At 46.9% G+C, this 27490-nt stretch overlaps 1 protein-coding gene across 1 annotated transcript in view; it reads left to right on the plus strand.

The window, feature by feature from the left end:
• Positions 1 to 27490, plus strand: part of LOC149365698 (uncharacterized) — a 154189-nt gene that overhangs the window by 10773 nt on the left and 115926 nt on the right. The window contains exons 2-3 of the mRNA XM_089545302.1: positions 2617 to 2723; positions 25161 to 25278. Of these exons, the coding sequence (XP_089401428.1) occupies positions 2617 to 2723; positions 25161 to 25278 (225 nt within the window). The remainder of the gene's footprint in view (positions 1 to 2616; positions 2724 to 25160; positions 25279 to 27490) is intronic.

The following is a 27490-nucleotide window of genomic DNA, read 5'->3' on the forward strand; positions in this document are numbered from 1 at the left end:
CCATAGGTAGGCTTCCTGAGAACTAGCCGTTCTTCGCGGGTACTAATTGCTCCAGCTAAACAAACTATCTCTGTTTCTGGTTTACAAAGTCTGACGAGTGCATTTGTGCTGATGTCACCGCAGCTGCGGAGGGAGCGAGACAACTGACTCAAGACTGGAACATCGTGAGGCTGGTTGCCGGCTAGGAAGAGGTGTGAAAAGATAATGACCCAGACGCCACCCGCGACTGCATGCTGGCAGCCATAGTGCAGTTGTGACTGCCTGCCACCTTGTGAGACAATTTCTTAGATTATGCAGATGACAAGATTCCAGTTCCGAGTGACGAGAACTGCACAACACTTTTGCTTGTATAATGAACACGTACGGCAGAACAATGCGGTTTTTCTGGCACTAAATTAATTTGTAGTTGCGGTTCTCGACTTTGCGGAAGTTTTAGCTGTCCGTGCTGACTTCGTGATATCGGGCTCTCAACTGGAACATAAAAAACTCGTGTTTAGGAAAGTCGCTGCTTGTACCGAGGAAATGTAGTGAACCATCGCAAGTTCAAAGCATACAGAGAAGTTTCAATTAAAGAAAGTTGCCTCTAATATTATGAGACTTGCTCTGTGTTTATGGTGTTCTGCCAGTGAGCATGGACTCTTAGGGTCGATTGCGTCCGGTGAGGCTACTCTGTGATACAGGCGAAATGTTAAACAGCCTATTAGCTGAGATTATGCCGGAAGTTGAAGAACCTCAGGTCGTCGAAATCATTCCGTATCCCAGCACAAGGGCGGGCTACATTCTTCTCAATGTTGCTTCTGCATGCAAATAGCCATTAGCCCTTGACATTACCAGAACTTAACTGCCTGGTTTCTTTCCAAATCACTAGTATAGGTTCATGCTTGCCTAAAACCCGTAGCGAATTTCAAGTATTATGCGGCACCTGACAATGCGAAGCAAGCCGGCAGCCTCATGACAAGGACGCAGAAATGTACCGTAGTCACGCGAAGCCTCGGAACTTCGAATAGCTTCTGAATCACATCTGCGCAAATATTAATGGTCGGCGGAGCCCCGACGACGCAGCGTTTCTGGGTGGCCTAACGATCGGAGGGCGAGCGTAACATTTAATTCATTCCCCGGAATCGATTTCGAGTCGGCGCTTCTAGTCTTGGGCACCCCTCGTCTTTCAGGCACTCTGATGGGGATCGAATGTTACTTTGCATGCTTACCAGAAGGTTTTTGAACTTGATATAACAAAGGGACTCGTGGGATTAGAAAAGCACACTTCGCTATGTTTGAGCACATGTAAATGATACGTTAAAGGTTACCTCTGCAAGTTTTTGCCGGCTTGAAACTCCATGCTTATAACGAAGAAATAAATCTTTTCTAGTATACTTAGGTCTTAAATAAGAATACGAAACGCATCATGTTCATCTTTCTTATTTCTGTGTGCCTAACAAGCGAAAAACTCCTTAAATAACAGTCAGTCATGCTGGAAGGTGCCAGCTCTCTCCATGTTGTTGAATTATCATCATTATTAACCTACCTACGACCACTGCAGGACAAAGCCCTCCCCATATCCTTCCAAATAACCATATTCTCAGTCTCGGCTGCTCACCCGAAAGACGCGGGTCCGATCCTGGCCGTGGCAGTCGCATTCCGATGGAAGCGAAATTCCAGAGGTCCGTGTTCTGTGCGATGCCAGTGCACGATAAAGAACCCCAGGTGGTCGAAATTATCTGAAGCCCTTCACTACGGCGTACCTTGTAGTCTGAGCGCTTTGGGACGTTAAACACCATAAACCAAACCAAACAAACCTATCCTATGCCAGCTACGGCTACCTTATTCGCAGAAACTTCATAACCTCGTCCGCCCACTTAACTCTCTGTGCCCTCTGCTGCGTTTGCTTGCTTTTGGTATCCCATCCTTTACCTAAAGGGATTATCCATTACCTACCGTATGCGTACATACCACTGACCACAGATAGGGCTGTGTAGCGCTCTCTGTCGGAGAAGACCAGCATTGACAGGAAAGAAAACAAGAGAATGAAAAAGAAACACGGGTGGAAAATGAATGGCTACAACCGGCTAGATAGGTTCATATGTTACGAGTCCTTGACCCACATTGGCCAGGTCATTATGCGTGTTTTAGACCACAAAATGGTTTTTCATCTCGATATTTCTCGGGAAAATTTCATTGTTTGTCTTTCTAACGAACACCTCTGGATAGGTAAGCGAAAACGCGCTCAAGTTTTTTTGAGACCTAGCGGCTTTTCAAGGCATCTTTATGTTCTGCTTTATATAGGCTTGCGGAAGAGCAGACAACGTGCCGGCAGTTGCCACTATGCTTGCCTTTTTTTTTCTGTTATTTCTTGAAACGATCTCTAAAACTTAACGGCATTGTCTTTAGGATCTCCACTTTTGTTTAAAACAATTTTAAACCCTGAACTTATATGCAAAGCATTGTTTTTAAGCCACGAATTTACCAATCGCTTTTCCCAAACTTCTTCTGTAGATTCATTCACGTTATCTTTGTTATCCCTTAACTCAAGGGCCTCAGGTAGAGTTCTGAGAGAATGTTTGTCGAGAATTTTTTTTCCTATGTTTCCTTTCTCTTCTCCCTTTTCCCCTTTTCCAGCTGGTCGACTTGCACGTGTACATCGTCCCCGAGGAGAGATGGCTGCGAAAGCGGAAGTTGGCTCGGAACCACGTGGTGGACTACGCCATATCCGCCGGCTTCATCCGGTACGTAGCCGCTGCCTTCCTGGCTATTTATATACGACAATAATCATAATGTCCGTACTAAAGGGGCGCGGGGCACACATGATCTACCTTGTTCAAAATTTGAGGGATTTAAAACCAGTGCTCAAAAAAATTATATATAACAGTCAGAGATTGTCTTACACTGTCTGTGGACTATTTAATGAAGTTACTGTAAAGGAGGGATTCTGTAGTTCCAGTGCGAAACAGTTTACTGACTTAAGTGGGGCGTATGTATCGGCTTTGTGCGCGAGGGATGATAATGGAGGGTAACTGTCCTTGAGCGTTCTCACTTTTATTTTTCGTTCGGGAAAAAAAAGTTCGTATGGCTTAACGATGGATTGTGCGCATGCTAAACAGGAGGCACGAATCAGGAACAATAGCGAAATTCTGGCGGGCTTCAAGCGCGCTTTCTTTGATACAAAAACACGTGTCGGCCGAATGTAAGTTTTCGGCAGTACATGCATCCTAGGGCGCTATCTGTCCAGGTCATAACGAAAAGTAGTCATAAATATTTTCCAACCAGTTCTTTCTCCTTATTTTTGTTCCTTAGCCTCACTTTGTTTCCTAATAAGGTAAATAATATTAACACATGTTCTTACGACAGATGGTAACAAAGGTGACTTGTGCACTTCTTTCGATGAGAGGCTAGAAAGCGGCACGCAATCCCGAAAACAGAAATTAAAAATTTACTCCAAACTTGGGCTTGATTTTTCAAAAATGACGGTGAATGTGCAAAATCAAGAGATAAAGAGCTGATAACAAAAATGCCCGGAATGAATTTTTAATGCGATTAATTTTTAGGCACTTCCAACGAAACCACAGGCCCTTTCTGTTTTTGCTTCGTTGAATGATCACCCACAAACTGCACCGAACGTTGCAACCTACAAGATAATTAAGCTTACCAGCATCGTTGGCTACCGTTGATTTCGCAGTAAGCAAAAATTTGCTATAAACGCCCCTTTCCGTCACAAGGGCTGATAACAAAACTCTCTACGTGACAGAGGAAAATGTTCACGCGTAACAAAGCAAAACAGAGCATCACACTCAAGTGATAAGGTGAGCCGAACCACACTGTACCGGTTACCTACTGGGCGGGGCAGTGTCACGTGGTGCCTTTTTCTACGCAACGCCCATGAAGCGCCAGTACTTGCACTTGTGAAGGACGCGGCCGCTATGCTATGCACCATGCACTTACTGTTAGTACGCAGAGTCACGGCCGGTCTCGACGCGCGCGCTCTTTCGTACGGCCTGTGCATGAGGGGCAGTTGCTACCTATCGCCGCGACTCTCCGGGGGCGCTGCGAGCCTACCCTCTCAGCTCGAAGGGAGCCGCTGAAATGTACACTTGACGTAGCCTGGGCGGGCGCTGGTTCGGTTACTTTGCACATATTGCTGAACGGCTGCTCCGAGCATTGAACAAGAACTTGACAACCATATCTTATGCAACCACTGCTATGGGCACGCAAAGCAGGGAACTAGTAGATGGATCTCAAAACATTGAAGTCGGCATGCAATGATGGCGCATTGTATTAGCGAATAGGGCTGTATCATTTGCGACTAACAGGAATAAAAGTGAGGCAAGATATCACAGAGCGAAGCCACGGTTAGGAATACATTTATTTTCATCTTCAGAGCTGGCACAGTCTCTGTCGATACTTGGAAATGCATGAAGAAAATAATAGCACTTTCCGTTTGAAAAAATGCGAAGTATCTGTGCCATCTGTTCTCACTGCGCGAAACACACCAGATCAGAAAGATCCCTTCCTCTTTGGAACTCCGATATCGTTTCACATATTTAAAAGAACTGAAAAGAACAACAGGCACTGCTTGTAATGAAGTATACAACATTGTCGTGCGGTTCACAGTTCAAGGGATGGCAGTTGGAGCCTTAAATGCTTTCGAGTTGACTTGTGGATGAAACGAGATGGCTTGTCATTTTGATTTGTCAAGTTCTTTGTGTAGTTGACGAGAAGAATTCGGAGAAACTTCTCAGAAATGAGGTGTACTAAGCATTTGGTGTGGCTTCTGTCAACCCCTTCCGGGCAGCATAGGAAGGGTGAATCTTCTAGATGTGGTTCAACGATTACTTACAAGGCTTCGAGAAATTTTTGATCGTGGGAGAAATTTGGCTGCCTTTTCAAAACAAAAACAAAAAACGCCGAAATAATTTCCAGGAGAGCTAGAAACTCCGGCTTTGGATAGTGAACTTCACAATTCTCTTGAGTACGCCGAAGGCTGTACAGAGGACTGCTAGTGTTGTTCGTCGTCACAATTGCACGCTAGCAAGGCGCGCGAAGCATGAGGCAGGCGCAGAAATGACATCAAGTGGCAAACCTTTCGTACACGCGTTTAAGTACAGCGACACAGCAGTACACCATATGCGCAGCTTCACTCCACAAGTTTCTGAGACGAATACCCGTGAAAAGTCCGATGCAGAAAACTTGCTGAGAAACGTGACCCTGCCAGCAAGACGCACGAAGCATGAGGCACATGGCAAACCTTTCGTTCACGAGCTAAACACAGCGACAAAACCAACACGTGAAAAAATGGACTCGTGCGTGCCGACTGCTTAAAACTGGCTCTGGCGCAGCCGCAGGAAGGGTCGGCTCGCAGCGCCCTCTCGCTGACATAAGCGGTGGGGCAGAGCAGAAAAAAATGCTTTTGTCCTCTCGGCGCCTGCTCAGGCCGTAAGGAGAGAGCGAGAAAGCGCGCGCGTCGAGACCGGCCGTGGCAGAGTTTAGCCCCTTAAAGGTTAACAGTTGAGCAGGAGAAAGGGAAAGGGTGACGCAGCGCTGTTGCTTGTGTTCAGCTTTGTTCTGATGCCATCTCCTTCATTTGTCGTACCGATGTTCGGCTGCTCAAACTGAATGAATATGCGAAAACATGTTTAGTTCAGTTCAGTAAATTATCAAGTTAAGAGCAGATCGTGCGTACGACAAGGCGGTTCCTTCGGGTTTGCAATAAAACCTAAATGAGTAATTAAATTACTTCACTATGGTAAAGCTATACTCAGACCTAGAGGCACACTATATTGAAGTGTTCTGCATTAAATTAGAATATTTCCGTTTTTTTAGCACTCTCCAAAATATTAGCTGTTTGCGTTGGCGTTCCTCAGGGTTCCATCCTTTGACCACTTCTTTTCCTAATATACATTAATGATCTGCCATCTTGCCTTACCACTTCTGAATGTATATTATATGCCGATGATACTACCATACTAGCATCTGACAAGTCAATAGATTCCTTAATACTGTCACGTTGTAGTGACGGCAGTCCAGCGGTCAGTAGGACACCAACAAGACTTGGAAACGAAGCTCTTTATTTGGGCTGACTTGCGCCCGCAAAAGAACTGAATCACTCGGCGTCAGCGTAAGCAACAAACGTGCTCTTCACTCGTCGAACTACGAATGCCCGCTGCTCACGGCATCGTTCAATTTAAAGCCGGCAAGGAAACTTCGAGATAACAGGTCGAGATCATCTAGAGTAATCTGGAAACACGTAGATGCAGCTGTTCATGGCTGCGAACAATCGAGATTAGACCGGTCGCTTCTCGCGTCACGAACAAAAATGATAACACCCCTTTTCTGCGGACTTGCGCGAACGAACGGACGCTAGAAAGATACTACCCCCTCTCAAAGAAGCATCGTCTCGATGCTTTAAAATGAAAATAAACACGGAGAATGCAAACTTCGAGTCCTTTAGCGCTCGTAATAAGGTTTAAGGGCAGCGGTAAAAGATTGATGTCTGGCCGTGTCGTCGTCGTCGTCGTAAGGGTCGTCGTCGTCGTAGGGGTCGTCGTAGTTCTCGTCATAGTTGAGGCATAGTCTTGTGTTTTCGTCGATGGACGATCTTAGTTCTTGCGCTCTGAAGCAACCTCACCTCCAGAGGCTGCTTTATTCACTTTAACCTTCGGGGGCTGGGGTAGCGTCCACGCACTGCGTAGCCTCGGCTAGGAGATACAAAGCGCGGTGACGACGGCGACGGGGAACGTGATAGGTGTTGTAACTATGCGTAGCTGCCGCTATTCGTTAGCCTAATCATGAATGATCAGGCTTGATCCAGTCGTTGAAACTTAACTCGGTGAATTTATTTACATGTTAAATACAAAGAATCAATAGCAAGCAACTACACATCTCCCGGAACGCTCGAGCAGTCAGCGAAGCTAGCTGCTCGTCGTTCGGCGTCCGGAGTACAACTGGCTCTCGCTCTCCCCACGCTGTCCAAAGCCCCTTGCAACCGCGGCACCTTTGGGGGGCATCGGCGCCCGCGCTCACACAAAGAGCTTCCGCTTTGGGAGAGCCGGCACGGCTCCTAACTGATTACTTCGGAAGACCAGAGCGCGAGCCTCCAAACGCCCCCCCAGGCGCTCGCCGGGCCAGAAGGACATGTGGCGGAAAACGACAAGTGGGAGATGGCACACACAAAAAAAGGAACACTAATGGGCGGTAGGGTGAGCCCGTCCTTGACCGTCGCGCAGGAAGGTCGCAACAATAGGCGGCTAGGCACTGAGTATTCTTCCCGACGGAAAAACTCTTCGATTTCGGCTGGTCGCTGGCCGGGACGGGGTCGTGGGGCGTCGTAAGAGAACCCTCGGATGCCCATTCTCCTGTATGGGCAGTGCCGGAGGACGTGACCGGCTTCGCCACAGTGGAAGCATAGTGGGCGGCGCTGCTCGGGAGTTCTCCACTCGTCGCATTTCCTCGGCTGTGTGCGACGCTCGTAGGACGGGCGGGTTGGGGCGAGAGGGCGGCGGTCCAACGCAGCTGGCTGAGGCAGCTGAGGGCGATGGGGGCTTGGGTCACGTCGTCGAGGTGCAGGACGGCGCACTGCTGCGGCGTAAGTCATGGCTGGAGGTTCCAGAGGCTGCGTGGTGGTCGGTGTCACACCCAAGGCCTGTTGTACCTCGTCCCGGATGACGTCGGTGAGCGAAGTGAGCTGCGGCTGCGTTCCTGTTGGCAGCAATCGTCGGAGCTCTTCTCGCACAATTTCACGTATAACCTCCCGCAGGTTATCGTTGTTAGCGGTGTCCATGCAGCTTGCTGACAAAAAGCGCTTCTGGCGGTCATACTGGCGGGCTCTGGCATCAAGAGTTTTTTCCATGGTGGATGCCTCTTCGACGAATTCCGCGACGGTTTTCGGTGGGTTCCGTACGAGGCCCGCAAAGAGCTGCTCTTTAACTCCTCGCATAAGCAGCTTGACCTTTTCATCTTCCTTCATGCTCGAGTCGGCACGCCGGAAGAGACGCTTCATCTCCTCAGTGTACACTGCAACGGTCTCGTTTGGATGTTGTATGCGAGACTGTAGCAGCTGCTGGGCTCTCTCCTTTCGCACGACGTTCGTGAAGATCTTCAGAAGCTGCTCCTTGAAGGTTTCCCAGTTCGTGAGGCTGGCTTCCTCATTCTCAAACCAGATTCTTGCTGGTCCCTCCAAGGCGAAAAAGACGTACCTAAGTTTCGTAGCATCATCCCAGTTGTTGAAGATAGCCACACGGTCGAACTGTTCCAGCCATTCTTCGGGGTCGGCGCCAGGCGAAGCGTCGAAGGTTGGTGGCACCCGAGGCATGGTGAAGAATGATTGGAGTCGTCGTCTGGGGCAAGCTCATGGTGGACGTTGCTAATGGCTTTCGCTTCCGGGTAGGGTCCGCAGAATCCAGAACTCAGGTGCGTCTCCTAGCAGACGTCGGCTTGCGCGGTGGACTGGACTGAAGTCCTGCGGTAAATGACTCACAGGGCTGGCGTCACGACTTGTAGGGGGTGTCCGGAACATGGGAGGCTACCCAGCACCTCCACCAGATGTCACGTTGTAGTGACGGCAGTCCAGCGGTCAGTAGGACACCAACAGGACTTGGAAACGAAGCTCTTTATTTGGGCTGACTTGCGCCCGCAAAAGAACTGAATCACTCGGCGTCGGCGTAAGCAACAAACGTGCTCGTCAGTCGTCGAACTACGAATGCCCGCTGCTCACGGCATCGTTCAATTCAAAGCCGGCAAGGAAACTTCGAGATAACAGGTCGAGATCATCTAGAGTACTCTGGAAACACATAGATGCAGCTGTTCATGGCTGCGAACAATCGAGATTAGACCGGTCGCTTCTCGCGTCACGAACAAAAATGGTAACACCCCTTTTCTGCGGCCTTGCGCGAACGAACGGGCGCTAGAAAGATACGTGGCAATACATAAACTGAATACTGATGCTGCAAACTTAGCAACCTGGTGTCGAAACAACTTGCTGAGTATTAATTCCTCTGAATCTAGCTTTGGCATCTTTTCATCTCCCCATAAGACTATTCCTGGATCTCCACATGTTTCCCTTGCCTCTCACATACCCACTGCTACTGATCATGCAATGTTTCTTGGAGTAGAACTTGACTGGCAAATAAAATTCCATATGCACATAAACAGTCTAACAAATAAAACAGCATATGGTATAAGGGCACTTATAAATCTACTAAATTACTTTAATTTACAAACGCTCATTTCACTCTACTATGCTTTAATCCAGAGCCATATTAACTATTGTCACGTAGTGGTGACTGCAGTCCGGCGAACAGGAACACAGCGAGAATGTCTTCGAAACGAAACTCTTTATATTCGGGCTGACTTGCGCACGCAAAGAACTGAATCACTCGGCGGCAGCGTAGCAACAAGCGTGCTCGGCGGTCGTCGAACAGAATGACCGCCGCTGTCGGCCGTGCGCTTTTTTAAAGCTGATAGCGAACATTCGAGATAACGCTTGGGAAGTTACTAGAACATTCTGGCACAAAGTAGAATCGGCTGCGCCTAGATGCGATAAATCGAGATAATTCTAGGCGCGTCTTGCGTCACAAACGAAGCAATAAAGCGGCGTGCCGGCAGCCTTGAAGCATGAACAAATAAACACAACAAACAAACGCTACAAAGATTCGCTGCACTATTGTATTTCTTCTTGGGGAAACACCTACAGAACACACATCCCCGTTGCAATACATACAGAATCAAGCCACATGCTTTATTACCTTCAATAACTATTTATGCATTGATGCATCCTTACTACAGCTCATAAATTCCTAGGCGTCTCATCCATGGTTCATTATTCTCTTTGAATTCTCATCTTTAGGTTCACGAAAGGATCACTTCCCATTCCATTAATTAATAGTATCCAGTTCCCTGGACGAAGTCTCACTCGCTCTTCATGCCAACACAATTTCTTACTGCCGAAGCCTTGAACTAACTACGGTAAACTCACAGTAAACTTCTCTGCCTCATTTTTGTTTAATACATTAACATTTAGTATAAAGCAATCATCTAACATTCATGTTTTCAGGTGTATTTTCCGTAGTTTTCTTCTATCGAAATAATTTTTTTTCCACAGAGCATATGAAGCACTCCCTTGAATCGTTCTCCTCTATTGATGCATTTATGTACATTTACCCTACTCATGTCTCGTTTACAGTTGCACTTCATTGCTTTTTCACGTGGTTTACTAATGATTTTTGTAATCTGTTTCAATTTTATCCGCTGTTGTTTGTACATAGGGATTTTTTGTAAGTTTGTAACAGGAGGTCCCGTGTGCAGCCTTTGGCTTTTGAACCTCCTCTTGTATTTAACAAATATGTGTATGTAGTGTTTGTTCGTTTAAATAAACTGATTTTGATTCTGACAGTTTTTTTTTTGGGGGTGGGGGGGTGGGGAGAGGCAAAGCTTCGATGAGTGAACGCTAAGAACGTAGATAAAACAGCCATTCCTAACGTAATTGTTGTTATCGACCACATTTCGATTGAGGCGAAACAATAGCGCCCGCGTGTTGTCCGATGAAAGCGCATGTTAAATAACACTTAGGTGGTTTAAATTCATCCGGAGCCCTCGACAACGACCTCCGTCGTAAGCTCTTGCGTCGTTTCGGGATGCTAAGCCCCACGTGTATTGTTACGGCCATAGACTTAGAAAAGGATTAAGGTGCTTGTGGGTGGGGACGAGGGGGACGGTGTGTGTTCGGGCGCAGGCTCTTTTTGTTGGCTCCATGGCTCTCTCTCTGTATATATCTGTAATCGCCTTCTATATATATGCATATTTCTACCCGTTACATGGACTATGGCCGTAACAATATATATATATATATATATATATATATATATATTGTTACGGCCATAGTCCATGTAACGGGTAGAAATATGAATATATATAGAAGGCGATTACAGATATATACAGAGAGAGAGCCATGGAGCCAACAAAAAGAGCCTGCGCCCGAACGTGGGTGGCGCTGATGAACACTCTCAAGGTTAGGTTACTTGTAAAACATAAATACCCCCGAAAGCAGAAGGTTTGACAGCCGTCGCCGTAGCTCAGAGGTAGAGCACCGGACGCGTAATTCGGAGGTCGTGGGTTCGGATCCCACCGGCGGCATGTGGTTGTTTTTTCTTCTGCTTTTCTAATCAATTAGCTTTAAGCGATAACATATTCAGTAATATTCTAAATTGATCAACACCACAAAATAAATATATTAATAAAAAAAAATCCCCTGTGCCCCTTGGTTTCTGTGACTGTTGGCTTCTGTCATATTTATAACGAGCGCCTCATTCCCCTCCCCTTGTTTGCTTAAATGCTTAGCGAGGGCCTCGGTTCTGGCAGCCTTGACGCCATAGGAAGCACAAGAGGGTTCTCATGCAGCTTCCACCCTCTCCGTTCGATGACGTTCTACGTCACACCTGCGCTAACTCAGGACGTGCTACGTCCGCCGCTTATGAACGTGGGTGGCGCTGATGAACACTCTCAAGGTTAGGTTACTTGTAAAACATAAAGAAAGCAGAAGGTTTGACAGCCGTCGCCGTAGCTCAGAGGTAGAGCACCGGACGCGTAATTCGGAGGTCGTGGGTTCGGATCCCACCGGCGGCATGTGGTTGTTTTTTCTTCTGCTTTTCTAATCAATTAGCTTTAAGCGATAACATATTCAGTAATATTCTAAATTGATCAACACCACAAAATAAATATATTAATAAAAAAAAATCCCCTGTGCCCCTTGGTTTCTGTGACTGTTGGCTTCTGTCATATTTATAACGAGCGCCTCATTCCCCTCCCCTTGTTTGCTTAAATGCTTAGCGAGGGCCTCGGTTCTGGCAGCCTTGACGCCATAGGAAGCACAAGAGGGTTCTCATGCAGCTTCCACCCTCTCCGTTCGATGACGTTCTACGTCACACCTGCGCTAACTCAGGACGTGCTACGTCCGCCGCTTATGAACGTGGGTGGCGCTGATGAACACTCTCAAGGTTAGGTTACTTGTAAAACATAAAGAAAGCAGAAGGTTTGACAGCCGTCGCCGTAGCTCAGAGGTAGAGCACCGGACGCGTAATTCGGAGGTCGTGGGTTCGGATCCCACCGGCGGCATGTGGTTGTTTTTTCTTCTGCTTTTTTTTTTCTTCTGCTTTTCTAATCAATTAGCTTTAAGCGATAACATATTCAGTAATATTCTAAATTGATCAACACCACAAAATAAATATATTAATAAAAAAAAATCCCCTGTGCCCCTTGGTTTCTGTGACTGTTGGCTTCTGTCATATATATATATATATATATATATATATATATATATATATATATATATATATATATATATATATACCGGGTGTTTCAGCGAACACTTTCAAAAATTCTCATAAGTAGAATTTTCTTGGTAAATATATGGCTTTTGCAGCATAGTATTACCAACGTTGGCGGACACCAGAAAACCGGTGAATCATATTAGGTAGTAAACTGGTTCACTAATTTTTAATAATTACCTTTTTAACTATTACGGTTAGGCGCCTAGTTGCAATTATATATTTGTAGCCGGTCGTTAGTAATAGCAATATCAGTTTTTAGAATTTCGAAAACGCAATTACCCTCACCGCTGTGGCTCGACAAAGTTTGGCTGCATCGGGCGAAAAATACATGCGATATCGAAAGCATGCAGGCAAAGCATCCCCTCCAGTGCACGTAACTAGTCGAAAAAGCCAAATTTTGTCGACCTACAGCGCCGAGGATAATCGCATTTTCGAAATTCTAAAACCTGATATGGCTATTACTAACGACGAGCTACAAATATCTAATTGCAACTAGGCGCCTAACTGTAATAGTTAAAAAATTAATTATTAAAGTTTGTGAAACAGTTTACTACCTAATACGATTCACCGGTTTTCTGGTGTCCGCCAACATTGGTAATACTATGCTGCAAAAGCCATAACTTTATCAAGAAAATTCTACTTATGAGAATTTTTGTAAGTGTTCGCTGAAACACCCAGTATATATATATATATATATATATATATATATATATATATATATATATATATATATATATATATATATATATATATATATATATATATATATATATATATATATATATATATATATATATATATACGAGGTCTGTTAGAAAAGTATCCGACCTTTGGCCGTTGAAAAAAAACTTGCATAACTGGAGCGTTGCAAACCTAGTCATCTTTAAAGTACTCTACTTGGGACTCCACACACTTCTCCCAGCGGTGCTGCCATTGTGGGAAGTATTCCGAAAAGGCCCTTTTCGGAATGGAGTTTAGCTCAGCTGTCGTTGCAGCCATAATGTTCTTCCTTGTCTGAAATCGCGCTCCTTTCAATGGCCTTTTGATTTTGGGAACCAGCCAGAAGTCGCAGGAGGCCATATCAGGAGAGTAAGGAGTCTGTTGAACTAGAGGAGTCTGGTTTTTCACCAAAAAATCTGATTCGAGTGCGAGGAATGTGCAGGAGCATTGGCGTGATGGGTGCGCCAATTTCCTGTTGACCTCAATTCCGGTCTCTTGCGCCGCACAGCACCACGTAGGCAACGGAGGACATCCCTGTAGTACTCTTTGGTTATTGTTTGACCCTGTAGAGTGCGTACTCGTGGTCTGCCACACAGAGGGTGTCAAAGAAAGCAGTCAGCATCACTTTCACATTGCTGCGCAAATGGCGGGCCTTCTTAAGTCTTGGTGACGTGGAATGCTTCCACTCTGACGACTGGGATCTGGTTTCCGGGTCGTACCTGTACACCCAAGACTCGTCACTAGTGATTATGATGTTGATGAAGTCGGGGTCACTGTTTGCGGAATCCAGCATGTCCTGTGAGACTTCAACACGGAGCTGCTTTTGCTCCACCGCGAGCAGCTTCGGCACGAATTTCGCCGCAACTCTCTCCATGTCCAAATCTTCGGTGATAATGGAATGTGCGGAGAAATTGCTCATGTCCACCTCTTCCTCAATTTCTCGGATAGTCACGCGACAGTCCCGCATCACCATAGCGTTCAGTTCGGCAATTACCTGGTCATTTTGGCATGTTGATGGCCGATTGGAGCGTGGCTCGTTCTCCACCGATGTGCGGCCATCTTTAAAACAATTGTAACACTGCTTAAACTGTGTGCTGCTCATAGCATCTTCACCGAAAGCCGTCTGAATATTCCGAATGGTTTCCACTCGGCTGTCGCCAAGTTTAGGGCAAAATTTGTTGCAGTAGCGCTGCTCCTTTCACTCCGCCATTTTCCTTGCAATAAAAAACCGACGAGAGCACTGCACACTGCCTCCCTCAAACGCTGTTTCCCAGCGACTGACGCTATCGACAGGCGGGAAAAAATTCATGCATGCGCATGAAGGTTCAAGGTCACCTGATGAAAGCGCTTGTCTCATATTCATCAGGTGTTCGCAAAAAAAAAATAAAGTCGGATACTTTTCTAACAGACCTCGTATAGTGTGATTGCCAAAGTTGTAGAGCACGTTCAGAAACCTCTCAATAAATCGTTTCCTACATTATATGTGGTCCTTTTTTCGCGTTCCAAAGAAAGCCCGCAAAATTTGAAAGCATACCACGTGACGGGGCGCTTGCGCTGAGTTACTGTGCTGCGTCTCAAGCGTGCGATGGATGAGCAAGGTCGGCTGCAGGGAGGCTGTGGTCCGCGACAAGGCGTTATGCCTGATGTAGCTATCCGGGCACGCGGCTCTTATCGCATGACGGCGCAAATGCAAGCTGCTGGCTGAGCGTTGCCGAAGCGATAAAGCGTTCAAAGGCTGCGAAAGAGAACAAGAACATAGCTTTATTTGTAGATGCTTGAAATAGGCAAGAGTAATGAGGTTGCAGGGGTGGGAGGCGATAGGGACGGGAGGAATTTTCGGCAACCTTCCATCCAAAAACCGCCTGTTAAATGTAATGCGTGTTTCAAAGAGGTCACCATCTGCTGCAGTGCAGATCGGACATCTCATAGGAATACGTGCTGTTCTTGATCATGGTGCAGGATGGAGTAGCAGACTTGTCTTAGTTTTTCTTTTAGGTTCTCTGATGTTGTGGTTTGTGTCCGATGTATTGATACTCGACGTAGCCCCACAGGAAGAAATCGAGGAGAGTTAAATCTGGCCACCCTGCCAGCCATGCAACGTGCCCATGCCGTCCAATCCACTGCTACAGAAAGACTCAGCCATTTGCCAGCTTTTCTGCTGCCATGCGCGGGAGCACCATCATGCTGTTGCCAAATATCCTTAATACTAGTCAGTGGGCCGCCGCGGTGGCTCAGTGGCTATGGTGCTCGGCTGCTGTCCCGAAAGACGCGGGTTCGATCCCGGCCGCGGCGGCTGAATTTCTTTGCAGGAGAAATTCGAGGCCCGTGTACTGTGCGATGTCAGTGCACGTTAAAGAACCCCAGGTGGTCGAAATTTCCGGAGCCCTCCACTACGGCGTCTCTCATAGCCTTAGTCGCTTTGGGACGTTAAACGCCATAAACCAACCAACCAACTAGTCAGTGGAACTTCCCAACGAAAATCCTCAAGTGCCCCATTAAGGATATTGTTGACATATCCATATCAAACAGCGCGAAAAAGACGGAATCAAGCACAACTTAGTACAAACAACTTGGTCCATTAAAACGTTAACAGTTAACGTCTTTCTCGCGCTGTTTAATGTGGGTAACAACGAACTAGCCCAGCTTTCTGTTCTTCTAAATGTTGACGTATCTTTCGCCTATAAGCGTCTTATAAAAAAAAACACGGAGCCAATGAGAGTGCCGCTGTGAATTCCACATCACACGTTAACCGACTGCTGATATTGGTGATATGGCTTCAAAATCCAGTCAGGATTTTCGTCACCCCAGTAGTGGGCGTTGTGGATGTATACACTTGGGCATTGCCTGAGAAGGTGGCTTCATCGGGCCACAGTATTTTGTTGACAAAGCCTGGGTCGTCCTCCCTCTTGATTAGAATCCAGTTTGCAAAGTCAGTCCTTTCGATTCGGGAAGTCGCAGGGCTGCAACCACCATCTGGTGCATCTGCACATGTAACAGACGAAGTTGTCTCTTCTTCAGTATTCTCCACACTGAAGACTTTGACACTTCAGCTTCAACACCTACACTATCAACGCTTGCTTGTGGATCCGAAAAACATTTTGACAGAATATCTGTCTTCAATTCTTCGCCTCGTTTGAAGATTTATTTCATTTCTTCGTTAAAGTCCCACTCTGTCTCAGCGTCTCATACGCACGCACAATCGTTATTTAGCTCGGATGCGTATCATAGCGTTCAAATAGCTCAACTACGAATGCCTGCGCAGCGTTCGTAGGTTTCGAGTTACGCATCGAAACCAGCTTGGTCGACCTCTGATCTACATCCGGCAAAGCTGGAACAGCCTAAGGGCGCACTCTATCTCGAGCACAAGCGCCGCGGTGACGGTGCGCAAGTGTGGAGCGAGCCGCTGCCGCCCGGTACTGCGACCACGAAGAGGGATGCGAGATCAAAAAATAACGTCGGGTAGACTGTAAGTCCGCGAAAGTGAGCGGACGGGGCCAGTGCGAAAAGAGTCGTCGTCTTAAGAAGGCATGCGTAATCTTGCTTGAATATAGCCAAGGTTTTTTTTTTTTTTTACCATTACTCGGTTTTGTCGCCGTGTGATTTATCCGCCGTTATTCGAACCGTAAGGTTTTTTTAAAGTTGCAGTATCATCGTTCAGTATGAAAAGTACAACAAGGTAATTTGTATGGATGGAGAACTTTATTGTGCGAGCGAGTTTGGACTGTGCAAGGTCTCAGGGCCACACAACAGCCCTCACATTACGCGCATGTGTCCAGGCCACGTAGGGCCATGGCACTGGCCCCCGGTTCACACAGCGAAGTTGCGTGTCCGGGTCCTGCGACGCAAGGAGGGCCTGCCATTCCTCCCATGTACCGACGGCGGGCTGTCCCTGCGGGGGAGGATCGGCAGGGCAGCCGAAGAGGATGTGGTCTAGGGTGGCGTGCGATTCTCCGCAGAGAGTGCACTCTGGGGAAACGTGGCGGAAGTGGGATAGAAGCTGAGGGGTAGGAAGAGCTCGGGTCTGGAGTCGCCTCCAGAGGATTTGTTGAGAGTGGGATAGGCGTGGGTGGGGAGGGGGATAGAGTCGACGGGCAAGGCGTGCTTGTTGAGACAGTTCTGAGAACGTGTGTGCCCGCTCGCTCGAGGAATCCCGGAGGCAAAATTGTGGCAGCTGTCATCGCCTTCCATCGTTCTCACGCGCTTCGCCCTTTTCTTCTTTCAAGCAGAATCAACATTTCCTTCCTGTTCTCTTCCGTAGCCATGGGCGCTTTATCGCTTCGGAAACGCTCGTCCAGCAGCATGCATTTGCGCCGTCATGCGATAAGAGCCGCATGCCCAGATAGCTGCATCAGTTATAACGCCCTGTCGCTGGCCACGGCATCCCTGCAGCCGACGTTGTCCATCCATCGCGCGCTTGAGAGCAGCATAGTAACTCAGCGCAAGCGCTCCGTCACGTGCTATGTTTTCATATTTCGCGGGCTTTCTTCGGAACGCGGAAAAAAGGACCACGTGAGATATATCGTGCAGGAAACGATTTATTGAGAGGTTTCTGAACGTGCTGTACGACTTTGCCGATCACACTTGGGATCTGCAGACAATACTTAAGAAATTCGTTAATTGAACATAACAAATCAGTTTCATTTCATCGCATTTATTTTATCCTCAAAGCCCGAGGACATTGAACAGGGGAGTGGTTGTATACAGTGGTTGAGCACTGGTGATTTCAGTTCTAATTATGCAATGGTAGCTAAGGCGGAATAAAAAAAAAATCAGAAAAGTTGAGCAGAACATAAAAGTAGCCTGAGTAACAATAGGCTAGTGGCAACATTATGCACCTGGCTTCGTTCGTGTGCGAAGTGTCTTTTATTTTTAAAACCTTCTTTTAAATTATCCGGGGCAACCTATATGTATAGCACAAAAATGCAAGAAATGTTTACCGAAATGAAGCGTTTCTCAATATTGTCACGTGCTTCCACGGAACCTCGACGGAAGAAGCAGAAGATGGACTGACCAGCAGGTAGTAAAGGAAGAGAAAGAGCTGAAGGACGCTGGTAGGCTTCCTGCTGGTCAGTCCATCTTCTGCTTCTTCCGTCGAGGTTCCGTGGAAGCACGTGACAATATATATATACACCATTTTACGAGGAGCGGGCAGGAGAGGGAGCAATACTCTCAAACACGTGCGGTGCGCGACACCCCACTGTTGCCGTCCTCCCCTGGGCTGATAATCCGGCGCGCGGAGCAACGTCCGCGCCTGCTCGCGTGTTTGCGTCTGCACAACAAAAGCAGCAATGTTGTACGGAACACCAACGTCTTCTAGACATCACTGTTTTATTGTCGGTTGCGGAAATAGCCGACGAAAGTAGAAAAAAAAAACGCCGCCAGTATGTACGCGCACCATGTTATGTGAAGGTCTCAGCACGTCTGCGGTGTCCATTTCTTCACCGCTTTTCCGCCGGTCCCGAGTTGCATTGGCAGTGGGCATAGTTGTGGAACAAAAAATACTTGCGCCAACAAAAAGCTTAAACGTTAGCGCACTTTGTGAACGAAATGCAGACAGAAACAAACCCACTGCCTGTGCCTATTATCGGGCGCGGAACGAAGCGCAGCGCCTGGGTTACCAAACTATAATCAGTGCATAATTTTAAGAGATTAAGTATTTGGACAGCCTTGGCAGAGCTCTTTTAATTCAGCAGTACACTATGTGAGGACTTCACAAATTTGGCCACAACTTCGTTTCGCCGCCCCACGTGATCGTCAATATCGGGAGGGTGTGGTGATCGCCACCTGAAAAAAATAAACATGTCGTTAGTCCAAAAATACTAATTTAATTTGCACAGCATGGCATGAATAGAAGCGGCGACATGAACTTTTACCCAACTTCAAAATGAGGAAAAATGCAGCCATGGCAATGTAAGATGAAAAAATACACGGCATGCACAGGACGGCAAACTATGCCACGCATTGTAATAAATTATTCAATGAAATCGCATCGAATGCACTGCAAAAAACAAAACAAAAACCACACTATGCATAACCGTACCAAAGATACAACAAACGTAGCGACTTGAGCAGTGCCCCGACCCGATTGAGATTGGAATTCTCAACACAGGTGCGGTGATTCTGCCTGTCAGTAAGTGGTAATAGCGTTCCATTAGCGTAGCAACCTATTAGATCGTGTAATTGCACATTTTCTGGTGTTTCTGCACCAGTGAGTAATGGCGGGAGCGGAGAAGGCGAGAATGCGAATTGCTTTCAGTCAACTGGCTTGTATCGCTCGTAGTACGAACAGCCCTACGCAAGCGGCAGGAAGGGCCGAATTTCAATTTCATCGCGCGTATCTCCGCAAACAAACATTCTAATCATCAGAAGTGGATTCGTTTCGGTCATGCACTCGCTGTTTTCAAAGTGTTCAGTTTGTGAACGGGGTACTCTGTCGCAAGCTCAGCATCTAAACTGTCACACTCGCCATGTCCAAGCAGGCAGCGAAAATGTTCAAGAAAAACTGCGCTCCGCGAAAAACTAGATATTCATTGCTCTCCGCGATCTTGTGTTTCAACACATTTTGCTTTCGTTTTTCTAACAAGCAACACCGTGCCGCATTTGCTCTACAGGCAACCGGCGACAAAAAAGCACGCGTGAACTGCGAGCATGGCACTCACCGATGCTGATCGTTCGCTGCATCGAGGAATGGTCGCTTGCTCCCAGTTGGTTATTGCAGGAGGTAATGGCATAGCACACACGAGGATGGACACGAGGCGAACCCCCACCAATAATTTCTAGGCTTGGCAGGAATTAAACGGGCGAATGACACTTTCAGAGATCGCACGCTGCTTTGTCTGCAGCCCACCGCCTGCAAATTATCAGCCCACGATGGCGTCGGAGGTAGGCGGCGCTCGAGTAAGACAAACATGGCGGCGCCCAGGTATCGAAACTAAAATCATGTACATATATATCATCTCGAACCCAGGCAGCCAATCTGTGACCTTTATTATCAGCAGGCATGCCGCTTGACTCGTTTCAATGTTTCGAGCTATTGCTCGCCAAATCGCCGAGCGGCGCTGCAGCAGTAGTAATTTGGTGGTCCTCTTTTCATTTTGTGTATTCTTTTTTTCGACACGTATTCGAGATATGGCTATGGTGGCTAGAAGTAGCCACCATAATATGGCTGGAGAGCCGGCGCGCGCACCATCATGATGCGATCAAATGCTCGCGCGCGCGTGGCTAACTTGTCGTGGAAGCAGCGCATTTTGAAACATTGAAACGAGCCAAGTGACATGCCTGCTGATAATAAAGGTCACAGATTGGCTATCTGGGTCCGAGATGGCGCCTGTAGATGGCGCTGCAACGCAGTTTTCTGTTGCTCGGGCTCCCGCCGCGTCGAGTATACCACTTTTGTCCACGACAGTACGTTGCGATCTGAAGACTGATCTTTTTCGAGAAAAAGATCGGTCTTTCGACCGAAACGTCGAGTCCACTGTTTACTTTAACGAAGCGTATACCTCGCGCGCACGCACGCACGCACGCACACACACACAGACACACACACGCACGCACACATGCGTACACACACACGCACAGACACACGCGCACGCACGCACAGACACACACACACACATATTGGATATAGGACCAATTACCGGTAATTGACGACCTGCATTTGGCTCTCTCTCGGGGGCGTACCACATAGAAGTACTTAAGAATCGGCTGCTGAGGTAGTTAAAGAGAGTAAAAAAACATGCATTTATAGGAAGCCTTTTCTTGTTTAGTTCTATTTCTTTTCCTTGGTATTTTTATGATTTGTTAAGAATCATGGAGTTCAAGTAATTTTTCGCCCTGAGGCCAAGGCTAGCTTCAAGGCACTCAATGTTCAGGACCTGGGAAACCCGTATACGGATTTTAAGTGCTTAGACCGTCCATCGAATTCGCAAGGAAATTATTTAAAACGAAGGGCTCATACGCCGTACGAAAATATGTGTGATTTTGAGCAAGCTGGGCTTCTACATAGCCCCCGAGATCCGCATAAAAAGAAGAGCAACCCTGATCCGGAACGCTGCATCTCTGAGGCTCGCGACACGCACGCGCGATCAGCCCGTCAGCGCAGAGAAGGGAATATACGGCTCCGCGTCAGCGTGGCCGCCGCGATCTGCTCCGGCTGCGTGCAGCAATCGCGGAGGCCACTCCGTCAGTCTATCAGTGCGATCGTTTTTCGCCAGATGGCGGGACTCTCCTCATGATTGGCGCAAATGACTGGAAGCCAACGACCGCGCGAAAACAGAAATGAAGCACAGGCAAAAGCAAAATAGCGGACCCACCCATGCAGGCAATTTATGCTGCGTTGAAAATTTGCGACCCGCGCGTAGGCTTCGTTTCTATAACGACAGTGATCGCGCTTTTCAAACGAGGCGCTTCGGGTTAGAATCGACTAGCCGGCTATAGACTGTGTCTCAGTGGACCATTTGCCAAAGTGTTTTCTTGTTTTCTGCGATCAAAGAGGTGTTGGCGGACTTAGAAGCGATGCCGTGAAGGAAACGTTACCAGTGGAAATGAGTGTGTGGTGGAAGAAAGGTCAGTGACCCTTGATGGCTATGCCTTCTGTTTTTGCGAAAAGAGAAAGTGCACCTAAAAGCGACAAAACCCATAAAACTTTTACTGCTTCCGTTTTGTTGTTTGAGCACTCGTTATCCTAAGTATCAGATCTTCAAGCGCTCTATTTATCGTTAACAAGGTTGTTCTGACGTCACGGAGTGTTGGTGTTGTGCGTCATGCTTTGTCGACATTAAGTGCCCAGCGCGTACTAGCTCCAAAATATTGATGCCCTGAGTATTTGATTGTGCTTTAGTAAATAACTGTTTCTGTGGTCACGGATATTCAGACCTATATATAGGTTTTCTGTGGAAAGAAAGTGTAGGCATTGACTTGCATGCAGTTGAGATAAATATTTATCAAACAGGCGGAAGGAATCAATGAGAAAGGAGCACTTGATATTTTAGAAATTTTCTGACATGTTTCACCTTCATTTAGATTTAGCTTTGCTTACATTATCATCTAACCAAGGCCAAACAATATGTATCAAGTGATGGCAATCAATCGTAATACAGCGGTTGAGGGTGAAAGCAATGAAAATTCATGTAAATCACCTCAGCACTTAAAACAGAGCACAGAAATCTCTTCATAGGGTTGATAAAAAGCCGTTGTATTCATTGAGTGCGTCATAGCAAGAAGTTACGGAATCTTCTCCTCCAGTGTTGTCCGCAAGGTTGCCATCAAACACAGGAATTATTCGTAAGACCACGGCCAGAAGCGACATCAACAAATGAGTGCGTTATGTGTTCAGATTTATACAGACTGAGCTTCACACGGTCCTGATCCTGTTTATTTGAACATATAGTAGGAACTTTTTGTGACTAGAGTCGCGTTACTACTGGAGAACATGCTTAGTCCAATAGCACAGGTGTTCGGTCGAGAAGGTATACATCCCTTTCATTTTATAAAAAAAGTTGACAACATAGGCTGGCGACACTAGTTCGTGCTCCCCTTAAAAACTCCCTCAACCCTATAGCATCAACTTCCACTTCTTCAGCTACCGTATAGTGCTGTCTTTTTCTCTATTTGGGGGCCGGAAATATATCGTGAGACAACAGCTTTTTTAATAGGCAGAATGCGCTCTCGGAAAGATCCGGACTGTCGCTGAGGCATGCAAACTGTCGCGATGGAATGCTTGGGCAATCTTTTCTGCACCTTATGTAATGATTGCAAAGGTGCACTGTAGTACGGGAGCTTTCAGGTACGGTATTTCCATCAGTACCGGTGTTTTCGTTCTCACGGCGTTTATGGGCCGATGAAAACTTCAACCCGGCAATAAATAATCATAGACTTGTCATCACACCAAAACCCTGCCAGTGTCCGAGACGAAATTCGCTGATTGGTCGAGAGATGTCACGTGACCTTGTATGTCTCGTTGAGAGTATGTCGATGTTTGTCCGGTAACAAAACTTTTTTTCTTTCTCGCGAAATTTTCCCGCCACTATTCAGACTTGCCACGTCTACACCAAAGGGGACTCCGTGACTACTGCTTTGAACTAAATGGTGATTTAGCCTAGCCTCTGAGATCCGCAGTTTGTCACTGCACAGCACTTTACTTGCGAAATTTGCCGGTGATGACGACAGCTGTGTTTTAGTTTTTGGCTTTTACAGCTTTTAACAGCTCCATTTTCAGCGAACATAGATACAGGCCGACTTTAATTCTGTGTCGAAATTTCAGCGACAGGAATCTGCTGAATACCAGAGTCGTCTGTCAGTTCTCTGACAGGACCATTGGTAAATGTAGTTTGCCGGAGCCCTCACTGGCTGAGCACTTTAGGATGTTCGAACTGTGGAAGGCGTCCAACAGTACTCACAACTTCCAACAACTTGTGGCCGTCTCTCAACAAAGAGTGTTAGTACTGCATTTGTGTTCCAATAATGGAGTAGTTCCAAGGAGCCCGGCGAATCGTTTAGTCGATTTTCGAGGATAAAATTTTTGAAGCCGGATGCAGAACTCGAGGCATATTGGCTGCTCAAGTCGCTGCGACGTTCTGCACGCAATGCCGGCACTGAAACCCACTTGAATACACGGCTCCTCACTGCCAGTCAAGTGGATGAAATACAAAGTGTGGACTCGTATACGCTCAGTTGGCCAAACGAAATGAACGTCGACACAGTGGTTTCGGTGGTTAGAAATGAAATCAAGATATTTTACGAACAGACCTCGTACTCTCGTTCAAGACTACGCAAGTGTCACGAACAGCTATTAATCTTCATTAAAGCTGCATGTTGGGCGAGTTGACAGTTGATCTTGATGTGAGGGGTTCATAGCGCAAAGACAAGCCTCTGTGTTTATCCCAAGCAGCACAAGTAAACGACCCAATATTGGAAAATGTATTGGCAAAGGACGTTTCTACAAAGGGTCAGAGTGAAACAATCCATTTCCAGTAATGAGCCGATTACCTGTGATGCTTGGGAAGTTGCCTCTCTTGTCCTTGTCTTTGTCTGCGCTAAAAAGCCTTCTACATGAAGCTATTCATCTCTGTTCTTGCTCTTTAGAGTGGTCACAAAATTTTGCGTGGCCAGTTGCACATTTCTTGAACTAATACAGAAGACTCAAACGTGCAAGAGCTAGGATTGCGTGGCGCAGAAGTGCTTTACACCAAGCGATCCTGTGTAAGACTTCCTCGGCGCGCCACTTTCCGGCAGCGCCTCCTGTTTCGACAGGCGAGAAGGTGATTGGTTTTGCTTCGAGGAATGCCGGTTTGTTGGTTTCGATTGTGGTGCTCGTAATATGCGAAAACGCCGAGAGGCGCCGCAAGAGGCTTATAGGGTGCGGTACGCGCCACTTCTGCTGCCGACACTGCTTACGATTTTCTCATGTTGGGCTCTATTCAGTATTTCTGTTCCAATCGAATTTCAATCTTTTCTTCGTCAGCCTTAAAACACACCGGGCATTAATCAAAACTGGGTAGTTGAACAGCTAATCGCAAACGAGATGTGAAGATTTATCTAGGAGAGGAATGTAATGTCAGTTAGTCGGTCTTTCGGTCGGTCGGTCGGCCAGTCAGTCAGTCACTCGGTGGGTTGGTCGATAGTCAGTCAGTCAGTTAGCGCATGTCCTGTGTCAGTCCTGTGTCAGTCTTTATTGTGTACGTCTTATTGCAGCGCTATTACCATTTCTGTCTCAAAAGTTGATCAATGGATCGCTCGGTCAATGAATGAAGTAAGTGGATGAATTAATGAATGGATGGATGAATGAACGAATGAATGTGAGACAGTCAGTCGGTCAGTCATTCTATCAATCGGTCGCTCGGTCAGTGAATGGATGAATGGATGTATGAGGGAATGTCAATCAATCAATCAATCAATCAATCAATCAATCAATCAATCAATCAATCAATCAATCAATCAATCAATCAATCAATCAATCAATCAATCAATCAATCAATCAATCAATCAATCAATCAATCAATCAATCAATCGTTCAATCAATCAATCAGTCAGTCAGTCAGTCAGTCAATCAACCAATCAATCAATCAATCAATCAATCAATCAATCAATCAATCAATCAATCAATCAATCAATCAATCAATCTCGCAGTGTACTGCCCACTGCCCGGCTGGTGGACGTGCGGCAGGAAATCGACCGGCAGCTGGGTCACGACGTGGTCCCCAAGGAGTACGTCTTCCTTCGTAGCGTCGGCAGGAATTTCACCCAGGTACGTAGTATGCTTCCCACAATGTGCATGCACTACAGTCACCGCCAAATGTAACGCGAACAGGAAGTAGAAATGCGAAAAGATGAACGCAAAAATAATAACTGCCGGCGAGGAAATACAGACCAGATTGATTAACACTTCCATGTAGCGGTTTTGGGGCCATCGAAGTGCAACTGAAATGCCCTAGCGATTTGTCTGCCTTAACTAAGACCTTGGAATTTTTTTCCTTCGGTTGCAGTGTTTATTTGACGCTTACATACACTGACCCTGAGCACCGGTGACGTTTGATTCAACGGAGGACAGTAAATTAAGTCAATCTCATCGGGTCGACACGGGCTTTTCAAGCACACTTTTTTTTCTTTGAGTGTCCAAACATAGAACCACAGCGCTGAGAGAGAGAGAGAGAGAAAACTTTATTTACAAAGGAATTCGGGGCACGCCCCAGGGTCCCCGCACGACCCCACTGCACTCAAGTGTTTATGTTCCTGAGGTCCATAACACTGGCAGCACGGCCGGTGGCGATGGTCTGCACGGCCGGGTCCTCCGAATGCAGCAGGGTCTCCCAGTCCTCCCAGGTCTTGAGGTTCTCTAGGTCCCGCGGGGGAGGGTCCGCCGGGCAGAGGGAAAGGATGTGGAGGGAAGAAGCGAAGGGTTCTGGGCATAGGGCGCAAGCAGGAGTGGGGAAGGAGGGATGATAGTGGGTTAGGGTAAGGGGCGAGGGGAGAGTATGTGTTTGTAATCTGCGCCAGAGTGTTGCGTGTCTGTTATCTAGGGAGGGGTGGGGCGGGGGGTAGAGCTGGCGAGAGGCTCTGTATGCCTGGGTCAGCTCACTGAATGAGTGCATGCGATCCTTCGTGAATCCCCGATCCGAGGCATGTCGACGCTGCCTACTCGAAGCTCTCTAACTTGTTCTGGGGACTTCGTTGTTATCTGTGTAACATCGGCGAGAATAGGTGTTGTGCAATAACGACTTTTCATCGACTCAAAAAGCATATCTGTCACTTCAAGTTCTAAATAAATTCAGGGGGCACTTTGACTGTCTAAAGTGGGTAGAGGCGGAAGCGTTTTCCGCAGCACCTTCGCTGTTTCTGTGGCACTGGTGGCGTCACATATATTTGAGTACTAATTACTAAGTGATGACAAATCACTAATTAATTGTTAATTACTGATTAATGTCTGAATACTGATTAACTGCTAATTATGACGCTTAAGCTTCGCCTTTAGGAGTGGAACGCGACAGCGCGTTGTAGCGCTGCCAGGGAGTCCACGGAACGCCACCACCCGTTCGGCGCGATGCCTTGCCCTTTGAACGCAACGCTTTTTGAGGAAAGGAAATGGCGCAGTAATTCTCTGCCACCTCGGTGGACACCTGAACCGCACAGTAGAGGAAGGGAGGTGGGAGTGAAAGAAGATAGATAAAGAGGAGCCGTAATGAAGAAAATGAAAATTGTATTTGAGGAAAGGAAATTAGGCAGTAACTGTCTCACATATCTCGGTGGACACCCGTCAAAATTCAGGGGGCACTTTTTTGACCTAAAGTGTGGTCACTGATGTGTGGTTAAGATGTTAAGCTTCGCCCCTAAGAGTGGAACGCGACAGCGTCTTGCAACGCTGCCAAGGAGTCCATAGAACGCCATCGCCCATTCGGTTCTACGCCTCGCTCGTCGGTAAATTGGTTTTTGAGGAAAGGAAATGTATCTGTCTCTCATTTGTCGGTGGACACCTAAACCTCGCCGGAAGGGAATGGAGGAGGATGAGAGTGAGTGAAGACACCGTATTCACTAGACGCGCCTTTGTTTATTCCAAACCATCGAGCTGGCATGGCGGAGTGGATAGCGTGCTCGTCTCTCACGCCGAAGACCGGGTTCGATTCCTGAGCTCGACCAATTTCTTAATCGCTTTTATTTATTTATATGGCCTGACTAGTAAAGCTAATTAGGCTAATTGGGTAATTAGGCAATTAACTAAGCTCAGTCCCACTTACTTGGAGCATCACTATAAAATCCCTTCAATTGGTTGTATATATGGTTACTAGCCAAAGTGCAATTGGCCCCGTTTGAAATTCGCGCACTGTGACGTCACGACCGCTTCCACCAATTGAAAAGCGTGACATTTTCTGTCGACAACTGCTGCTTACAACGATGAGGCATTAAAGGCTTCCGCCTTAATACTCGTCCTCAATGTTATCGTTATCATTGTGGGGGACGACGTA

The sequence above is a fragment of the Amblyomma mixtum genome, chromosome 1 (assembly GCF_055824585.1).
Source record: "Amblyomma mixtum isolate Tamu chromosome 1, ASM5582458v1, whole genome shotgun sequence".
NCBI classification, from domain to species: Eukaryota; Metazoa; Arthropoda; class Arachnida; order Ixodida; family Ixodidae; genus Amblyomma; species Amblyomma mixtum.